The 20,343-nt window shown below is 39.9% G+C and overlaps 3 protein-coding genes across 4 annotated transcripts; 1 reads left to right on the top strand and 2 right to left on the bottom strand.

The window, feature by feature from the left end:
- Positions 1–581: 581 nt before the first annotated feature.
- On the bottom strand, positions 582–2,840 carry LOC306755316 (ubiquitin-conjugating enzyme E2 variant 1-like). Of its 2 annotated transcripts, XM_079239661.1 has the most exons (4): positions 2,795–2,840; positions 1,743–1,891; positions 1,305–1,430; positions 582–892 (listed from the first exon to the last, which is right to left on the bottom strand). In XM_079239661.1, exons 1-4 carry the CDS (start codon positions 2,814–2,816, stop codon positions 746–748), a joined length of 444 nt encoding a protein of 147 aa, XP_079095787.1. In that variant the 5' UTR covers positions 2,817–2,840; the 3' UTR covers positions 582–745. The 2 variants fall into 2 exon arrangements, with proteins under 2 accessions (XP_079095787.1, XP_079095786.1); XM_079239660.1 differs by having other exon boundaries at positions 1,743–2,812.
- A 1,154-nt stretch (positions 2,841–3,994) lies between these two features.
- Positions 3,995–10,845, bottom strand: peds1 (plasmanylethanolamine desaturase 1). Its single transcript, XM_079239659.1, has 6 exons — positions 10,693–10,845; positions 8,052–8,171; positions 7,884–7,975; positions 7,660–7,804; positions 7,348–7,560; positions 3,995–7,247 (listed from the first exon to the last, which is right to left on the bottom strand). Exons 1-6 carry the CDS (start codon positions 10,826–10,828, stop codon positions 7,126–7,128), a joined length of 828 nt encoding a protein of 275 aa, XP_079095785.1. The 5' UTR covers positions 10,829–10,845; the 3' UTR covers positions 3,995–7,125.
- Positions 10,846–17,535: 6,690 nt separating this feature from the next.
- Positions 17,536–18,897, top strand: cebpb (CCAAT enhancer binding protein beta). Its single transcript, XM_079239870.1, has one exon. The coding sequence runs from the start codon at positions 17,690–17,692 to the stop codon at positions 18,575–18,577; it is 888 nt and encodes a 295-aa protein (XP_079095996.1). The 5' UTR covers positions 17,536–17,689; the 3' UTR covers positions 18,578–18,897.
- Positions 18,898–20,343: the final 1,446 nt, after the last annotated feature.

The following is a 20,343-nucleotide window of genomic DNA, read 5'->3' as shown; positions in this document are numbered from 1 at the left end:
GTGGGTTTCACTTCTCTCTTCAAGCAAGGTATAAATGCAGACCTACAGTAGATATGCATCTTAAGATACAGTTGTACACATTTACGACCATTTATGAGATGGTTTGGGAGGGAAAAAGCTGCAAGCCCATGTCAACACAGAAGAAAATCTTTCATCTGGTCACATGACAAGACATACTTATTGCCACATCATTAAAAATCTTCTGGAAACGGGGTTCACAAGTTCACCATGGCGGAGAATTGTCTTTAAACCATACATTTTGTGAGCTATGCAAAATAAAGTGGGAATTTTCTATGATACAAAAAGGCAGCACACAAAGAGAAACACTCAATAAGATCATTTATGGTTTGTTTTTTTGTTTTGTTTTTTTACAATCTGCATTTTTTTTCACAAATAATAATTTTTAAAAAAAAAGAGAGATAAGATGTACAGTATTCAAATTATCATCTCTGGTGTGAACTGACGAGTCAAGCTCAACCAGAGCTCCAGTGATAGAAGAGGGAAGAGGGTCAGGGGCTGGAATGACTTTCATCAAAGTATTTGTGTGCATGTTTGGATGGAGATATGCATTTTCATGTATGTCCAAATCTATCTGCTTCTGTACTTTTAGGTTTTCTGCTGTGCGTGTCGGCAAGATGCGGAATGTCACATGGTGGGGGGTTGGGGAGGGGGCGGAAGCTGAACAGAAAGAGGAGAAATTTGGGGAAGGAGGATGGGGGGAAATGGAGGCAGAAGTTGTAGAAGCTCAGTTGGTGTAGATCTGGCCCTCAGGCGGCTGAGGAAGCTTCATGTTTTCCTTGCATGTCATGAGGCGTCGCAGCTCCAGCAGCACCATCCGGATACTGTAGGAGTTCTGCCACTTGGCCAATGCAGTCACCGCGTGCATGTCAACCTGCAGGACAGGAGCACGGGTTACACTCTGAAAAGCTCATTTAACCTGCCATGTAGGCTTTAAGACTACGTCCACACATAGAAGCTTGGATTAAATATCTTTTATACCCGTTTTAAACAAAGCACCTAATTCTTTTTTTCTTTTTTTTTTTAGAAATATTATATAAATAATACAGTAACTATATTGTTATCCATCTAGCTTTAACCTTGTCCTTCAGGAATTTGCTGATCTGGACTAATCAGACAACAAAACACACATCATGCAAAAAAAGAAACCTCTTTTTGTGCCACATTCCGGTTTAACGCAATGTCATCTTTACTCAATGTATGTATTTACAAATTATGTGAAAATTTTCCAAAACAAGACATTCAAATCCAGATAAAAGAGGAAGTGTTTTAGAAGAGTTACGTACCACACCGCTGGAAGTGTGCACGCCATTCAAGTTTATCTTTGTCACAAATCTGACAAACGGTGGTGACTCGGGATAACCTGGCCCACATTCAACTTTCAGATTGTACATCCTGTTTTCATAGCTTGTCTGTGGGCAGAGAGGTGTGAAAAAGGAAACAATGAGCGAATAGCACACAGTGTTCATTATATACAACAGTGTCATGATACCTCAGATAAACTCAGTTAAAAGATTGTTTAAACTCCAGGTGAGATTGAAAAATAAATAAATGACCCCTGAAAAAGAGTCTCTGAAGTCCTTTTCATCAGATGGACAACATGTCTGATCACTGACAGAATGCATGTACAGATCAAACCTGTGCTCTCAGTCACATAACAGCTTGGCTTAACTTCTTAAAGGCTTACAGTTTTCTTATTGAAGTGTTAAAATGGCATCACTGACCCTGGGAGGACCAAGGATCACTCCTCTCCATCGTGTTAAGGTCATGTCCTCGTCATCCTCCAAACCCCAGCTCACCGTCCCATCTCCAACACCTTTCTGACCTTCCTCCAGCTCCTCCAGGAGCCGGAAATTGCGTGGGACTTTAACGCCTGTTTGTGGACAAAAAAAACACACACACACACACAAAGCAAAGCGCTGACATTCAGACATGGCAGATCTAATCAGGTGTTTCCAATCTAAACAAAAAGTTTGCCTCCTTCGGAGCAGTGATTTGCAGAGATGATGCTGGATAACAGGAGAGGATGAGCACCACCTTTTGTTACTGGTGTCCTCTGGCTGCGGCGATGCTGCTGCATCATTTGGCCTCTGCAGTAAGATACGTCGAGGCTGCGCCTTTAATAAAGCAATCTAAACAAAACAGCCACACTTGCAGCTCATGTCCACACCTCCATGTCAGGGTTTCTCTATTACTGACAATCAGCAAAGCCAGAAAACGTACAGTCATTGTTGACATTTAGCATCTATGCAGGAAGTACGAACACGGACCCACAATGCCATCTGAAAAAATGCCACTTACGTATGTTTTTCCTCCCCTTTCTTCTTAATATACTTATATATAATATATAGTTAAAACTAATGTTGCCAATAAGCTAAGGTTATAGCAGGGTGGTGGTGTTGTGGTTCACCAGCGTAAAATATAATAAATTACATGTTAAAATAAGATCCGTCAACTTCAGCGGAACCATACGTCCACATAAAGACGAATAAATTATCACGCGGCTTTTAAAAAGGTTAAATATTTTGGTTATTTTGTGCAGAATTTCGCGTTTTATTTATTAACTTAACTTAGGTTAGCTTAGCTGTTAGCTTCGCTTCCTATTCATTCTCCCCAGTTTGGCTTTTTGTTTTAACCCTTTTTCACGCACACAGCACGTCGCAGGGAAAATACTCCCCCTCTCTGTTAAACTTTCAAACTGAATGTATACATTTCACAAAAAATCGCTCAATCAATGAGCGGTTCGTCTGCAGTTGAATGAGCCTCAATCATTTACCTGATCCGGCGGCGACCGCCATCTTGTCGCTACACAGCGGGAGCGCGCACGTGCTTTTGCCGTTGTAGCCAGCTGTGCGTGCGCGAGAGGGCGGGAGGGGGTCGCACGGAAATGATCGTTTTCTTTGTTGTCTCCTAAAACCATAAAAGTGTGTACCACGGACTGCTTAATGCTTTCAGAAACATGTTAAATTACCTTGACGATCCTAAGAGTTGAACTAAAGACAACTAGACTTCTGGTTCTTGGTTTAAAGAACAAAGAACAACCAACTGCCTCAAACTCAGGGTTATCATGGTCTGGTTGGCGTGAGAATCTACATTCGGCATACGAGTCCAGTTTAATTCAATTTCAATTAAAATTTTCATCAATTGAACTGACTTGCACTAAAATGTAAATTGGCATTTGCGTGTAGACCTCTCTTTATATACAGTCTATGGTGTAGACTATATTTTGCTAGCTGAAGTGTACTATACCCAGGGACGGATTAAAAATCCACAGGCCAATGGGCCCAGTGTGTCCCACGGGCCCCCTTTCCCCACTGCAACATTGGAAAAATTGTGAATGATACACTGTGAAACATGTCTAACATCTCTCAGCCAATGGTACCAATAGCAATACACTAGACACTGTGGTGTAACTATCTGGCTTTTATTTACATTTTGTTTCATGTCCAAACTGCTGATGTATGGCCAATATGGGCGCCACTAGTCTCCAAATGGGCCCCTGGGCCCGTGCCCATAGTACCCATTGGAAAAAGGCTGAAGGCTGAAGTTACTTTAATTGGCATGGTGGTGCATGGCATTGTGCATAATATGATATCAAGGAATTTATGCAGAAATGTGTGCCTAAATTTTTAGGCACTTTATATTATACATAAATATTCCATTTCTTTAACTCTGATTGATACTGGCTGCTAAGATGATTCATTTCTGAGATTTAACATGAAAGTGAGAATTAAAGAGCAAAACATCCTTGAGCACACTAGATTAAATCAGGGCCAAAGCAACTTCAAACATGCTCTGCTTGTTAGTAACTTGGTGGCAGCTCTACATCTTTGCAGCACATTGAAATAGAAATTTATAAGTATACGTTTCACTTCCAACACGGCATTGTTGTGTACTTAGTCATAACTTAGGCTGTTCAAGCAGATGAAGTAATAAGATAGCAGCTTTAAAGCAAAGAATAAGAAAAAAACACTGGTATCTGTTTATTAGTTTATTTATAAATACAGTTTAATATATACATTGTAAGCCTCCCCAAAGGAAGACAACATAAAAGGCATCAAGGCATTATTCTGATATCTAAACTCCATCACCACTGGCATATATAACCAACAACATCCATGTGAGTCTTGCCTCAGAAGAAGTGGGCACATAAAGGGCAATTTCCAGTCAATAAACTGTTTTCCCACATCGCTGGCAAGATTTTCAGCAAAATCAATCAATCGGCATAAGGCAATTCAATTAATAGGATCATTTCAAGAGTGTTTTCAATCCTCTACAGCAAACATACCGCCAACTGGCCACCACACTTCCCAACAAAATTGTTTTGTTTTTTTTTTTCAAAAATGTGAGAAAAGGTTTAGTTAACTCATTACCCTCATACACTAGCCTTCAAACCCACCAATGAAAGCGCAGCACATTGAAGCAGGAAAACCGAACATAGCTCAACTCTCAAATTCTGCCTTAGTAACAAGAGGCAAACATAACCATTGCGATTTATGGCTACAATACAACATATGATGCAGGAGTCATTTGACTGCTTTGACTAACCAAATCTGACTAAACTGAGTGATTAAACATCTTTTATATAGCAAATATTTAGCCTTAACCAATGAAGTCCTTTTTCCCCCCATTAAACTACTTAAATCATCCCAACACCAGTCCTGAGATCATCTGGAGAATAATTTTCTCTGTGTTAGATCCATAACCAGAAAATCGTTCACAACAGCCATAAACAGCGCTAAGAAAAAGTGAAAGATGGTTTGGATTCCTTCTCTGAACTCACCAAATCGCTTCAACGCAAAGTCGGTTGTTTGAAGCTTCAAGTCTTTGTCCGTCCAACTAATTTACATCACATCTATGTTTCTCATGAACAAAAGCACCAAACGTCCTTAAAACTGTTGTCGTCTTTCTAAGATAGCACAGCACGGTTCACTGAAACGCCGAAACATCCAGCAAAGCCAAAATTATTATTTTTCTCCAGAAACTCGTCTGTCAAAGTTCAAACATGTCTAAACATCATTTTATCAAATACTGATCACAAAGAGCTACATGAAGAACCTCTGCAGGCCATGATGCGGTAACACGCAACACCATCCATTTATCAGCTTATATTACACCATGAAGCGCACAAAAAAACGGCCTCTCAATACTCTACAAGCACGATACGATCTGCAGTGAACTCCTGCTGTTGACCTATAGTGAATAATCAGATGTGACCAAGTATGAAGGATTAAATAAACTGGAACATTACTTAACATAAAGCTGAACCTTGGCTGCAAAATTAACTATTATTATTATTAAACCGTCTACTTTATAACACCAGAAGCCTTTAACATGGCCACCCAAACTCAACACCAAGGTTTAAACGTGAAACCAGGATTTCCTTGGAACGAAGGTGGGATTTGGATGGTTTAAACCTGGGACCACATGGGCAAAGTCTGGGTCCTTTATTGAAGGCAACTCCATCTTTAGCTGAGCACAGCACTCCTTGCGGTGTCTGCTTTCCCCAAAGGAGCACTGGTGACCCAAGTTATCGCTTGCACAAGCCAACATGCTGATGCTGTGGGCATGCATGCACTCTTACGTCTGAGCAAATGACATCTTAACCAGTAAAATTAATTTTAACATGCGATTTCTTATACAGCCTTTTCTTTTTTTTTTTTTTTTTGCTCCAGTTACCCAATTTAGTAAATAAGTGTAAAATATTAGAAAAAAGAAAGGCATTAACTCTAACCAGATTAGTTAAGACATATACTTAAGGGCCTCTTATTACACTGCATAGTTACTAGCTGTACAACAAATTTACAAATAACTGGCTAAAGCATTTCTTTTAAAAATGAAACTAATTAATCTTATCTATAGAAGTGAGGAAATTCCTATGACTGCAGCCCTTAAAATATCACCAAGTCTGCTTGTCACAGATACGGAGAGAGTACGCACAGTGGTGAGATTAATGGGGGGGAATGTTGCGCTCTGAAACGGACGGTTCCCTTCCCAGAATAAAGAAAAATAGCAACATGGCTGGCACGTAACTTTGGAGCACCTGTGTCTCATTACCTGGGACACAAAGCCCAGAGTGACAGACATGCCACCACAGCACCACCAAAGTGCTGCAGAAGAAGCAAGAGACACACATGTACTGCATCAGCGGCGCGTAAGGCAGCTTAACTAAACCGCACGTTTAAGTCAGCCCAATGTGCATGTGTGTGATCGTCCAAAGACGCTGCTTCATAAAGAAAAACGGTGCAACCCAGCAGATCCAACAGCAGGATGACAGTGTTTTCACCCAGATCTTCTAATAACCAACATCAACGCTGGTGACAGCAGTGAATGAAGCGAATATTACAAATTCAAATCCATACTGTGAAATTATGATTTTTTTTTTTTAGCATCTTTATGTTAGCGTCAATTCTTCCTCTGCAACTATTGAGTATGGCTGTGTTTTAGAAACAATGGGAAAAATATCTATATTTTTAAACGCAGAATGTCTCTGTCTCGCTTAAAAAAGTATCAAAAGTGTGCAGAGGTGAACCCAGATGTGCAAGTAGACAATAAATGTAACAGTAATCGTTTTGATCTTCAGCTATCAAAATTAGTAAAGCATGATCCAAATCTAATTTTTACTACATATATCACTTAAACCTTTGAGAAGATGGAGATGACTGATCCACAGAAAATGAAGCAAAGCTCTGTGTAATGTGAATGATCAGCTCCTCTAATCAGCAGCTGTGGCTTTGCAGGAGGAAAAAAGGAAACTTCTCATTCTTCCAAGTGCTCTTTCTTGTGTTTGTTTGAAATTGATTTCAAGTGATTTAGCAAAAACCTTAAAAAGTAACGCGTTGTGTCTAAAATACAAAAGATATATTGCAGTTTGGAAACATTATCTCCATGAATAATGAAAAATTCCATCGATAAAGCCGTCCTTTTGAGAAAAAGACAAAGAAAAATGTGCAAGACTTAAAGCTATGGCATCAGAAACGTTTAGTTTTTCATCCTGTAGATTCGAGTCTAAGTGAGGCAAAAATAAAAAAAGAAAAGAAGAAGGGGGGATGAGAAGCCCAGGCAGAGCCGGAGTCTTCTGAGGTAGAGTGAAGTTTGCTTGCGATGCTACTTCACTTTTTTAGCCCATTTCAGGTCGTCCGCCCTCGGCTTCTCGCCCGTCACACCCTGGATGAGATCCTCCAAGTTCCTCCAGAAACCCAGCTTCTCCAGAGGGTAGTTCAGCCAACCTGGAGAAAAAAAATAAACAAACAGCTCCAGTTTCAGACCAGTATTGCTCAGATGTCCCTGTCAAAACGCTGTATTTTCATCTGAAATCACAAAACGAACCCGTGGTGATGCAGAAGTAGGTTTCATGTGGCGAGACGTGATGGATGCGGTGGTGCTTGCGAGGGAGGATGATGTGGCAGTCTTGCAGGAAGACCACCCAGCCGGGAAGGCCGAAGTACGTGTGAGACCACTTGTGAATCTGGTTGGTGAGGGTCACAAATATGGCCAGTGCAAACAAGTAGCAGTACCAGGGGTAAATGTGGTAGATCTCCGCTGCAATTACATTAAAAAAAAAAAAAAAAAAAAAACATTATGCATTTGTTGTTTGATTCAAGATGGAGAAAATGTCTGTTATGTGGATGCAAAACTGACCAGGAGAGAAGGTGAGAAAGTTGAAGGCCATGTTTGCCAGAGGGACTATTGTCAGCATGCAGTTGTCACCGTTGGTCTCAATGAAGTCGTGACGGGTGATGGCTGTGGGGTCAATGTGGTGTTCTCTGAATGGACGGATAAACGCCTGCAGGATGGAAAATAGGGAACAAATTAGTAAATATTCTCCCTTTAAAAACCACAATAGCATCATATGGACAACGTACCTTTCCAACGATGGGTAGATCCACTGATCCCCACGTATCTGCCCCCCAGTGAACAAGTCCTGATGCAAAGTCAGCGGTGAGTATTCCCGCCACTGAAAAGGAGTTTAAGTGTCACCAATGAGGCAATATAACATCAGGACAGGAGAATATTGTGGATTCAGTGCTTACCAATGCCTAACAGGATGGACCACAAGTGTCCAAAATGGAAATTGGCAAGAAGGTGAATGAAGTTGAAGGCCATGAGAGAAAAGCAGAGGACGACACTTATCCATTCCTGACATCTTTTGCCTAAAAGGGAGAAAAGGTGGAGAGGAGTTTGTGGAAATGATATAAGGAAGGATTTGGAAACATTTCTGCTAAGACTATCAGTTGCATTGTGTCAAGTTCCACGACTGTGATAAGCAGCTGGACTTTAAATTCCTGTCTACATCTTCAACCTAAAAAAAATAAACCTGATTTTTATTTAAAGTTTAACAAACTGGAAGGAAAAGTACTCCTCACTTCTAGCTGTCAGTCAAAGCAGTCAGCTGGTAAGCTGTTGGGAGGAGGAAAAAAAAATCTAGTATTTGTATTAAGGGAGGATTTACTTTGGATCTGCAAGTTCTATCTGCATTCATAATGTTTGAAAAAAATATCAAACATTTGAGTTTTTTCTCAGAGTTGCAGTCTTGGGGCTGACTTGTGCCCGGTTTACACGAGACGCTGAGACAGGGAACGTTTTGACCTCTCGTTCGCATGTTAGCAGAGTTTCGGGTGGACACAACAGCAAAGGTTTAAGAACAAGCCCCGGAGGGACATTTCAGAAAGCCAATCCAGTCCAAGCGAACACAAACAGAAACTTTTGGCAACAATGACATCTTGTACATCATCAGGCCCGGGTTACACCCATGAACAACACAACAACGGACCTCCATGTTCCATTTGTGCCACTGATTTTAAAGCTATTTCTGTGAATAAAAGGCTTGAAAATGGTCAAATTCTTCACAAATAAGGAGGGTAAAGTTAAGGGTTATATAATCAGCTTCCACAAAAACACCCACGTCAAAAAAAAAAAAAAAAAGATCATGTTTTATTACATGTTTGAACCAAATCTGATTTATTTAAAAACAACAAAAAAAAAAACAACCTTTTGCTGCTATTAGGTTGGTAGTTTTCTATAATTAACTTGTGGGCTGGTCTGAGTCTTGGGGGTCCCATGGTCTGCTTTCGATCTTTTCAGGCTCCTGATGTTGTGCCCCCACATTTACTGACCTGCCCACTGACACAGTCACTGTGTGGTCTTGTGTGTTAAATCAGCAACTACAGTTATGCTCATGTTTCTTCTGTGTTGCTGATGTTTTGCTGTGATTCATGCTGTTTTCTCCAGCTTTTCTAATAATCTGATAATTGTCTGCTTTGTTCTCTTGAATGTGTTCCAGTTTTGTTTAGTTTTTTTGGTTTTGTTTGTTTGTTCCCTAGCAGGTGAAGCAACTGGTTAGTTTTTCCTGTTAAGCTTGAACAGATGTCTCTTCTTCACTTCATTCTACTTTTCACTTCTGTTCACTCTACTGTCCTTTGACCCCACCCTTCTTGACAGGCGCAGCATTAATGTGTAAATTCAAGAGTACACACATTTTAAAAGTAAAGAATACTTTATTATCAAGAGAGGGTTTATATCCATAAAGCTCACTTAAAACTTCAGCAAGACCACCATTCTGCTGCCATGATGCTGCACAGGACAATAACTTTATTTCTGGACACCTGATTATAGCAAATATCAGAATCAGAAACACTTTTATTGCCATTGTCTTTGAACAATTCACAGACTAGGAACTTGTTTCAGTGATGAGGTGCTGAATAATAAAAAATAATAATAAAAACACTGAATAATATAAAATTAGAAATACAGCTATTTTACAACTATTTTACAAATATGGGAACGCATGCAGAGAAATGAACATATATGCAAACTTTTTTTTTTTTTTAAATATATAATAAAAGTAAAGGTAAAAGTAATTGTGTATGTATGTAGACATGCAGATATGTACAGTATGAACAGTACCATCAGGCTATTAATAGTAAATGTAAGGCTCAAAAAATATCTGAAACTTCATAAATAAGGTGAATAAAATGGTCTTTTGTGGATTTGGATCACCACTGTATCAAAGAGGCTTCATATTCAAATAATGCATGACTAATAACTTTGCTTTTTTTAATGCTTTTTTTTTTTTCTTTTTCATTTTGCATTAACTTGTTCATTTTTGACAGAGTTAATAAAAATCCTAAATGTGCTTGATGAATGGAGGCAACTTTTGGGGGGGAGGGAAATTGGTTTGGGGTTTTTTTTGTTTGTTTGTTTGTTTGCTCGTTTTTTTTTTGTTTGTTTGTTTGTTTTGTTTTGTTTTTTTTTGCGTGGAAACGTTGTCGTATAAACACAGTCAGAGGAGAAGTCATGTTAGGTCACAACAGTTCCTGTTCAGAAAAAGGTCACAACAGTTCCGTGGCCAAAAAGAGGCTTGAACCTCCGTGGATTCTTCTAACCTCGTCTCGATGGTCAAAATGTCAAAGCAGCAACTCCAACCCAAATTCAGCCAGTCTCACATGATTCCTATTGTGTAACAACAGCATTGTAACAAACCCACAACAGCTGTTGGCTTTTCAATATCGATAGAATCCTCGCAGTTAAGAGACATTCTGGTGACATTTTCACCAGATCGTTCAGTTTGTTTGCTTTTAACTAAGTAAAACCAGTCGTTATGTCACATCACTCATGGCCACTTGAGCCGGTGGGACAAACCCCAACAAAGAGCTACAGAGAGGATCGACTCACCTGGCGAGTACAAACTGGCCAGTTCTCGGGCACCGGCATGTTGAGGACCCCATCTGGCGGTGCCCCGGTCCGATCCCTGCGGCTGTGTGGTTTCTGTTGCCAGTCCACACCCGTTCTCGCTACCTGCACTCGCCATTTCTCTGCTGTGGGCCCGGCCCCTTCAATCTTTCTACTCACAGCCAGGAACCAACGAAATCATCAACTTCTCAGCCCACAGACGGCATTGCGTTTTTAACCAATCAAAAGCAAGTCGGTGAGCGCTGCAGCCAATCAACGCTCAGGGTAATTGTCCATGTAGAGCGGAGTGACCAATTATAAAGAGGCTTGCGAGCGGGTAGCTTGCACTTCCTGGCCCCACCCGAGAGCATAGACATTAGATATACATAGAAGCCGCATTGTAACACGTCGCTGACGTCTCATCGCGCCGCCATCTTGGATGGGTCTCCCGTGCGCCTCCAATGCTTTTATTTGTAAGGTGTAGGCCCAATCACAACAAGAACTGCACGAATTTTTCCAAGATTTTTCTCACAGTTTGATTTGTTACAAAGGACAGAGATATTGTTATGATACAGATCATTGTAAATTATTAAAAACAATTTACTTTGATGCTAAAATATTTTTATATGCTATTTAATTAAGACATAAAGTAGCTACAATATAGATGAATGTATAAATGAGTTTGATACTAACGTGGTTGATTGTTTATTGATGCATTTGGATTTATCTTTTTTCATTTGGTCAAATAAATTATTATTTAACCTTGTGAAGTGTAATTCCACACCATCTACTTTCAATATTTCACCGGTTATTGCAACCATATGATGAACAAAATACGGGTATAGTTGCTGGCTTTCTGTTGACTACGGTTCACTCTTTCTTTTTTTTACATTTATTAATTTATCAATATAGAGACACAGTTTTACAAAGTCTGAAAATAAAGTATTGTAACAAAACTTTGCAATTCAAAAGTTACCCAGAAAAACACTTGGAGAGTTCCTTGATCCAAACGGTGATCTGGATCACCACCAAAAGTAAATCAGTTTTTCCTTTTCACATTTCCAACAAGTCCTGAAAAGTTTTATGAAAATCCATCCATAACTTTAGTTATCTTAAACACAAACAAACAGATTAAGCCTGTAAAAACATAACCTCCTTGGTGGAGGTAAATATGCTGCCATGTAAAACTCTCTTTGTGAAGCATCAATATCATATTTTTCCATAAACCCCTCATAGGAGTCAAATTTATCATTTGCATTTAGTAGAGTATTCACTGTGTTACCATTATTTATAAACCAGTTATATAGAAAAGTATTTTGTTTGTGTGTATATATACTCTGCAGCCAGACTCGAAAGCGGCGACCCATCCAATATGGCGGCGACGCTGGTTCACTCTCCAGCGCTCAATGAGGCATCCATATATGATGTCTATGTATATAATGTCTATGTCCGGGAGTCTACAGCTTGTTGTGCTGTCTGCTGAACTCTAGGTGGCGCTGTAGGGACACGGAATCAAAACAGGTGCAACAGCGACATCTGTCCCTTATTATTAGATTTTGTGTTGCTTAACATCCAGATGTCGCATAAAATAACTAAAAATGGGTTTAAAGAGGTATAAATAAACAAGAATTACAAATCTCCAAAAGCATATAAAATGTTTTCTTCTTAAGAAAGAAACAAAAGCAAACCGTACGTGTTTAGTGTAGCTAATGCTAACGGAGCTTAGCATAAACAATTTGCTGTTATTTAAAATTTTTACTCCTAAAGACCCAAATCATATTAAAATGTTTAGAAAAGTCAAAATATTGTAGTATGACGTCTTTATTTGTCCCTTTAACAAAATGTTTAAAAAAAAAAAAAAAAATCTTTTAGGAATTTTTACCATTTATTGAAATGTGATATGTGAAGATTATTAAAATTAAATTAATGTTCTGCTTCCCGGTGTCCAATAGGGGCGGAAGACAAAAATCTGAGTGTTTTACAAGATTTTGAACTTTTTCAAACCATGAAGTGATTTAAAATGTCTCAGAAACTGCATGTATCATACATGTTATGCAGGGCTATTATGGGTTAACCCTTCCCCCTAACTGTTTATAAAACTGTAAACTGACTTTTAACTACAAAAATACCAAAACCTCTAAAAGGAATTGCTCCAAACAGACTAAAAGTTATTGTCAGAAAGTAAGAAATTATGCTGAATAAATGCAAATGAAATTCATAATAAGTTGCTGAATAGTTGCAGAACATGAGCCAAATTCTGTGTAAAATATAAATTACAGATGTTTCTTTTCGCTGCCTGACAGTTTCTGCCTCTGTGAAGGAGCTAACTGATCTTATGATTTCATCACTCCTTTGATACATTCAGTAACAGGAGGCAACAAAGAAGCACCTCGGCACATTGAAGCACCACCATCTTTCAGGCTGCATGCGATGGCAGCTGGAAACTCAGAATTCTTGTCATTTTATTATGGAAAAAGTGAAGGAAAGTGATCATACAATAAAATAAATGTTCCGGTAAATGTGCCTTTATAGTCTTGTCTAGGTTTAAAAAAACCACTTTACAAATGTTTCTTATTCACAAAGACATTCAGAAAGTTACATACAGTATGTACCCTATATACAGACTTTCACACGCTGATGAATATATCTGAGGAATATCACTGAAGATGAAGACCAACTAGTCTAACATTACCCCTTATTGTCTTTTGCTATGAGATAAGGGAAATTGAATCATTAAGAAGGATTTTAGTGATGCTATTTGTATACAAGCACCTACATGAAGCTGTGAAGTGGGTGTTGTTCTAGTGAAAAAGCCTTTTCCAACATGTCAAATGTACTTTAATATAAATAAATTACAGGCAAATCAACAGTTGTTAATGAGATAGAAAGTTAAACATTTTTTATTGTTTTTTAGTTTGGTTGATCAAAAAGGTGTAAAGAAGAATACATAATGAAAGCTACTATTGCTACAGGTAGTCCACCGTCTCTGTCTCCTTTCATAAGACATGCTCCAGTGTTTGACATACGGAAGGACTGGAACTTTTGCATAATGCTACAGTATAAACATTCAGCCATTGGTTTGCACTGAATGCAATCCCTGATTTTAACAACTTATTTTCTTTTTACAAGAATGTTTTTGCATATATTTTTCTAATAAGAGTTTTATGCAAAACAGACATATGAAAGTAACTGTGACTGTAAAACAATCATAGCTGTGAAAACGTTCTTTCCTCTGAAACAGCATGAAGTGAAAGTGTCATGGGCGAGTGCTGAGAGGTGTGGACCCAAACACAGAGTAGTCAGTCCAGGGGTGCAGAGTCAAGCAGATTTTATTTACCCGGAAGAACACAGGACACGGGGAACTAAGCAATGCATTGAACCCACAAAACACAACTGAACTGAGGGCTAGAAATACTGACAGAACTAAACAAGACACAAGTGTAAAGAATGAACTAACAAGACCAGGTAATCTAAGTGTTTTTCAACCTATTTTAAGCCAAGGCACACTATTTTACTGAAAATTCACAAGGCACACCACAAACCCAAATGTTTTTTGGGTTTTTTTTTTTTATAAAAAAGACCATATTATTAATATAAAATCATCTTGTCAAAGTGTCTTGAATAGAAACAAGATAAACACAAGAAAAAGGAATTTTATTATCTTTGACCTGGGCCTCTTTGGATGAACACAGAGCTGCTTCTTAGACCAACTATGAGAAATTGGATCATTTCTCAGGGCACACCTGATGATCTCTCATGGCACACTAGTGTGCCACGGCACAGTGGTTGAAAAACACTGATCTAACTAACAAGAACAAAGGCTACACTCATTGATTCATTCATTTTCTAAACCGCTTATTCCAATTCAGGGTCGCGGGGAAGCTGGAGCCTATCCCAGCTGGCTTTGGGCGACAGGCAGGGTACACCCTGGACAGCTCGCCAGTCCATCGCAGGGCCACAAAGGCTACACTGGAAACAGGGAAAAACTACTAAATAAAACAGGAACCTGGAACATGGAAAACATCACATCATAACTGTAAATATATTATATTACATATAGGTATGTAAATATTAGGGCTTTGACGATATGCTTTCATCCCAATTTAATCCGATTCCGATTTTTTTGGGTGCCGATTTGATTTAAATTGCGATTCTCATGATTCCTCGATATTGCTGATTATTGTAGACTTTAAAAACAAAAGAAAATATACAAACCTGTTTTTCTCGTCATTTTTCTTGATTATAATTAGGAAAAAACAACACAGTATGCACACCATCATTCTGCTGCGATAAAGCCCAAGAAGACAAGTTAAAAAGATCAATAAAAACAATAAAAATTACAAAAAATTTATAATGGATTATTTTTATTGATTTGAAAAAAAAAATTTAACAAAAAGATTTATTTTAAAATTATGAAGCAAGACATCCCGATATTCAATTTTTCGATTCCATTTTTCCCTCCCCTAGTAAACATGCTGCATGTGTGGTAATTATGACTGTGGCGTCACAACAAGAAGGTGGCTGGTTTGAGCCTCGGTTGAGGGGGAGGCGTGTATGCGTGGCTTCTCTCCGGGTACTCCGGCTTCCTCCCACCATCCAAACACATGCATGTTGTGTTAGTTGTTTACTCTAAATTGTCCCTTGCAGTGATTGTGGGTGTGAATGCTTGTTTGGACCGGTGGCATGTCCAGGATGTACTCTGCCTCTTGCCCAGTGATTGCTGGGATAGACTCCAGCTTCCTATAACCTTTAATTGTACAAACAGCTCAGGAATATTAATGAATGTCAATTACTTACATGAAGTATGAAGGCCGTAAGACAGCAATCAGGTCCAGTATTTTAGTCCACATACTGGACATGTATTTCACTATTTCTATTCTACAACACCATAAACTTCAACTGCTGTTTGTACATTTTGCCGTCATCTGACTGTTTGTGTCATCTGACACACGTGCAGATTATGTGACAATCTTTAAGTGATATGATGACAGATCGTATAACAGTTTGAATAAAAGCAACTGGACTCACATTGCTTGGGTTTTGTAGATGTTTCACCACATGTCTGAAAGGCTTCTTTAGTTCACAACTGAGGAAGCGCTTACCTTGACCTGAGCTACTCAGTTAGGTCCAACACATGTTATTCCTGCAGGTTTTCAATGTTTTTCTGCTCCAACACATCTGACTCAAATGATTAAGTTATTGCAGAACTTCACAGGCTGTTGGGTCCATTTATTGTGGTTGTTTTTAAGGAGATAATCATTTAAATGAATGTGCTGTTTCAGATAAATTTAATCTAAATTTACTTTTCAAAGACCAAAATTACCCATTTTAACTTTTGTAGTTGTCAAAATATACCTCATTTATTTTAGACATGTCACTTCAGATGCAGATGGGATGCAGAATTAACAGACCTCATCAGGAAGAGATTAATGTTGAGAGAAAACCATGGCACAGTCGTTTTATAGAAGCGTGTCAGCAAATTAAAAAGCCTGAGTGTCTGGGTGTCTGTTGCAAGTCTTGGTTGCAGTACACGCACAAACACAGACACACAAATGCATCAAAATTTCCCCAGAAAGACACAGAATTAGGTGGAACACTGCGAATTTAAGTATGTCCTGGAAATGATGGAAATGTAGTGGTGAATCAGTCCCAAAAGACAAGCTGGAGTAATAAAGCTCACCCCCAGGTGGCAGTGTGGCTTATTAGTTAGTTTTTAGTGGTCATCTGAACTGAACATTTGATATGTTGCTCTTTTTGCATTCTTGTTTAACTTGCTGGCTTCCAGCCATTGTTTAAGCAAATGTCTTGGCAGCCAGTGAGTTACAGATTATTTATCAAAAGCTGTCTTCCATCTGAATCACTGTTTTAAGGCACAGTAATATAAATCCTCTATAAATTGTAAAGCTTATTGTAACTGATACATTATTATATATAGCTATATAGGAGAAATAAACAGATCTACAAGGTGGTTTTCTCTAAATAAGAGTTGATTGCCAGTTTATTAATAGCCTGTATATATATTTTTCTACAAATATGACACATAAACTTGGTTTTTATACTTGATGCAAGCAACTGTGTCCTATTTTTATGGAGTTTTTTTGGTTTTAAATACCATGTTGTGGGAGAAACAGACAATCACAAAAGTTGTCAAACACTCATTTAATTATTTCAGACATAAAACAGACAGACTGAATTACAGACATGACACCTACACTGACCTTTATACAGCCTTGGAGTGTGTGCATCATTGTATATAGGTCTACCACAAACACACACTTGAAAAAGCGTAAATTCGCGTGGAGGTTGTGGAGTTCCAGCTGTCTCGAGATGAGCTCGTGGCTGTTGTTTTAAGGTTATTACGCATTAACTTAGAACAATGTAAACATGTTATGATGGTATTTTTCCGTTGCTGTGGGGTTTATAGCAGTGGTGTCCTGTCAACAAAACACTAGTTTGAAACAACAAAAGAACAACTTAGCCCATGTTTTATGGCTGTGTATGTCAGATGGCGGGTTTTTTGGTTTGGCTGTAGCCTATTTTCACTTTTTATTCCTGTTTTAGATCAGTTTCATTTTAGAGTAAGTGAATAAAAAGTCACTGAGACGACGTGGTGCTGCTGCTGCACCTCATTAAACACTGGAAATAAATAAAAAAAATAATGAGAAAATCTTTTTTTTATTTTTGTGCTGAAAGACAAACAACTGAAAAGTTGTAAAGTAACACAGGTTGTTCCTCCGACTCGGATCTGCGCGTGACACACCTGCCTGGATAGGCTAAGCCCCGCCCCCACGTCTTTATAAAAAAACCCCACGAGACAGGAAGATCTGTCAAATCCATGAACCCAGAGAAGTAGTCAGTGCATGTTTCTGACAGCAGTGACACGGGAGGTTTAAAGTCACCACATCCAGACACATTTCTCCTGCAGGCGGCGGAACCTCCAGCACCCAGGGCGTCTCACCTCGGCCCTACATCCCCCTGCAACCGGCGGGTGTTAAGATCCATGGAAGTGGCCGGCTTGTACGAGGAGGGCAGCTTTGCTATCCACGGTAGAGACAACATCCTCGGTCCCATCGGCGGCAGCTCGTACTGGAGGCTCGGCGACTCGATGACGGAGCTGGGCATCGAAGAGCGCGAGAGAGCCATCGACTTCAGCGTTTACCTGGACTCCGCTTTGCACTGCCCGCAGCTGGCGGCGCAGACGCAACACCAGGGGGACGTTTTGTCAGAGTTCCTGGCGGAAAACAAGATCAAGAGAGTCACGGCTTTGCAGAACTATCGGAACTACGGGCTGCTGAACGAGCTGGAGACGAGTCAGTGCGACAACCTGAGGGACCCCAGGGAGCCGTACGCGCTGGGTTACGCTGAGCTGCAGGAGACCCGCGTGGACAGCGTGCTCAGTCCCGAACTCGTGGGGTTCCGCTACAGAGCCGCCGCCGCCGCCCCCGAAGCAGCCGAGAGAGACGACAGCCAGGAAGACGCAAAGATGGAGAACGGCTCCTCTGGGTTTGACATGAGGTCTTACCTTCATTATCAGTCCACTAGCGGCAGTTTGGGGAACATCTCCACGGCGTCCTCGACTTGCTCCAGCCCGCCTGGCACACCTGCTCCGTCAGGTAAAGGCAGGTCACCGTCACACGGAGGCAAAACGTCCAGCGGGAAAGCAAAGAAGCGCCTGGACAAGGACAGTGAAGAGTACAGGCTGAGGAGGGAGAGGAACAACCTGGCCGTGAGGAAGAGCCGGGACAAAGCCAAACTGCGCAACTTGGAGACTCAACACAAAGTGTTGGAACTGGCTGCAGAAAACGATCGTTTACAGAAGCGCGTGGAGCAGCTGTCCAGAGAGCTGGCCACCCTGCGCAACCTGCTCTCTGCCACCGGACAATGTTAGAGCCTCCTCCGCTGCAGATGGACTTTAGAGCAGGAGGTGATTTCACTGTGCTGAAAATGGGACGCTTCACAGGTGAACACGGCGACCACCAGTTTACAAGGACACTGAATGAGACTGAAACAAGTGGGTGCATGGATTGCGCAACCATTCACCAGTCTTCACATGTCACCTTAGCTTTATTCTCTGATGTAATGTTGATGTATGCAGTATTTCTGTGCAAGTTTTACATACATACCAGTGAATTGCTACATTTTGTGTATCTGCAGCAATGGCTGTCAAGGGAAGAGTTGTGCTGCAGTGAAATGATGCAACTCTCTGTAATAGTGATGGCAATGAATGAAATAAGTCTAATAATTTAATATTCAAAGGTGAAATGTTTTAATTGTACTTGATATTTTATTGAATTAAATAGATTTATACTTTGTTTAAACAATTTCACTTGTTCTTTCATTCTTTTCTGCGCTTTTCTTTTTTCCCAGCTGGTGCAAGCACAGGCAGGCAGACATGGGCGTTATGCTTGCCTAATATTCACACTGGTCCCAGACTGTGTAATACCATATTTTTCTTCTTTGGTTGCAACATATTGCAGACAGGATATCAGCACACCAATAAGGCTTTTTTTTAGTCTGGCTAATATCAAATACATTAAAACATACTGCAGGAACTTGGTGCGTTAAATGACTATTAAGGCCAGACTTGAACCAAATTTGATCAATTATTATGTAATTAATGTGTCTTTATGAAGCAGAAACTGACATAAAAAGGATTGAACAACTGATACATACATATACATAGTACAATAACAGGAGATGGGCATGTCAAACTGCATGCTAAAATTGGCTGAATTCCTCTAAAATCTGGTTTAAATTTTGATAAATTGAGGTGAAAAATAGACACTTCACATGACTGGTGTGTGAGTCTCAACCACAGCCTCATTTAATATTTAATAATGTGACAAAAAGTCCTCAGATCCTGAAATAAATCAAGCCAAACTATGCTGAAATGAAACTGCTGAGAGCAGCAGAAAAAAAAAGAGACTTGGTCAGTCTGCACGCAGCACAGAAATGTTTTATCTTTAGCACACTGCTCTGTCAATAGTCTGCTGGGTCCACTGGCCCAGAGAGGGGTTCAAGGTTACTGGGAAATTAATCAGCAACTAACCCAGTCACACCACCTCATGTCACCCTTTAGCAGCCGAGTCCTGCCTGCACGGTGAGCACAGGTGAGACGTTTGTTGATCCTGAGCAAACCTTTAAGACTTCAATTGGGATAACATTTAGCAGAAAATTCACAACTTAAGAACAGGAGTGGGAAAAAAAAGAGTGTTACACCAGACAGGATAGATAAGTTGACAAATGGTTTAGCAGAGGAATTTACCAAGCCCTCGGACTGCATTGCACCGCATGCGCAACATGAATCATATCTGTCACAAGCCAGCACAACCCAGACAGGGCAGATAAACAAAAGGAGCGTGGTGTGATTTGCAGGTGATGCTTACAATCCAGGGCGGGGAAGTCAAGTTTGCCACACTGACTGTGAAAAGTCATGTTGTGTTCCTTTAATGGAGCATAAAAGCTGTATGTGCAGCGAGGAATGACATTTTGGATGTTTCAACACACTCAGTGATGAACTGTTTAGCTTTTAACAGTTGCGCAACATCCTCCCTTTCCAACACATCACCACCAGAAGAATGCTACACCCACATTTTAAATAAGACATTGTTATCCTCTGTGCATGACAATGGATGCAAGAAGTTGTGGTTTGGC

Source organism: Telmatherina bonti (genome assembly GCF_933228915.1).
Source record: "Telmatherina bonti genome assembly, chromosome: 4".
NCBI lineage: Eukaryota > Metazoa > Chordata > Actinopteri > Atheriniformes > Telmatherinidae > Telmatherina > Telmatherina bonti.
Note: the sequence above shows the minus strand (reverse complement) of the source record. Positions and strands in the feature narration are given on the sequence as shown.

Excerpts from the sequence above, each read along its gene's own strand:
- LOC306755316 (XM_079239660.1), bottom strand. The coding sequence starts at position 1,952 with ATGTCTGAATGTCAGCGCTTTGCTTTGTGTGTGTGTGTGTGTTTTTTT. Across the intron at positions 1,431-1,742 it reads TGATCCTTGGTCCTCCCAGG|ACAAGCTATGAAAACAGGAT; the intron begins GTCAGTGATGCC and ends CTCTGCCCACAG. Across the intron at positions 893-1,304 it reads TGCACACTTCCAGCGGTGTG|GTTGACATGCACGCGGTGAC; the intron begins GTACGTAACTCT and ends CCTGTCCTGCAG.
- peds1 (XM_079239659.1), bottom strand. The coding sequence starts at position 10,828 with ATGGCGAGTGCAGGTAGCGAGAACGGGTGTGGACTGGCAACAGAAACC. Across the intron at positions 7,976-8,051 it reads GTCCATCCTGTTAGGCATTG|TGGCGGGAATACTCACCGCT; the intron begins GTAAGCACTGAA and ends ACTCCTTTTCAG. Across the intron at positions 7,248-7,347 it reads CTACTTCTGCATCACCACGG|GTTGGCTGAACTACCCTCTG; the intron begins GTTCGTTTTGTG and ends TTTTTTCTCCAG.
- cebpb (XM_079239870.1), top strand. The coding sequence starts at position 17,690 with ATGGAAGTGGCCGGCTTGTACGAGGAGGGCAGCTTTGCTATCCACGGT.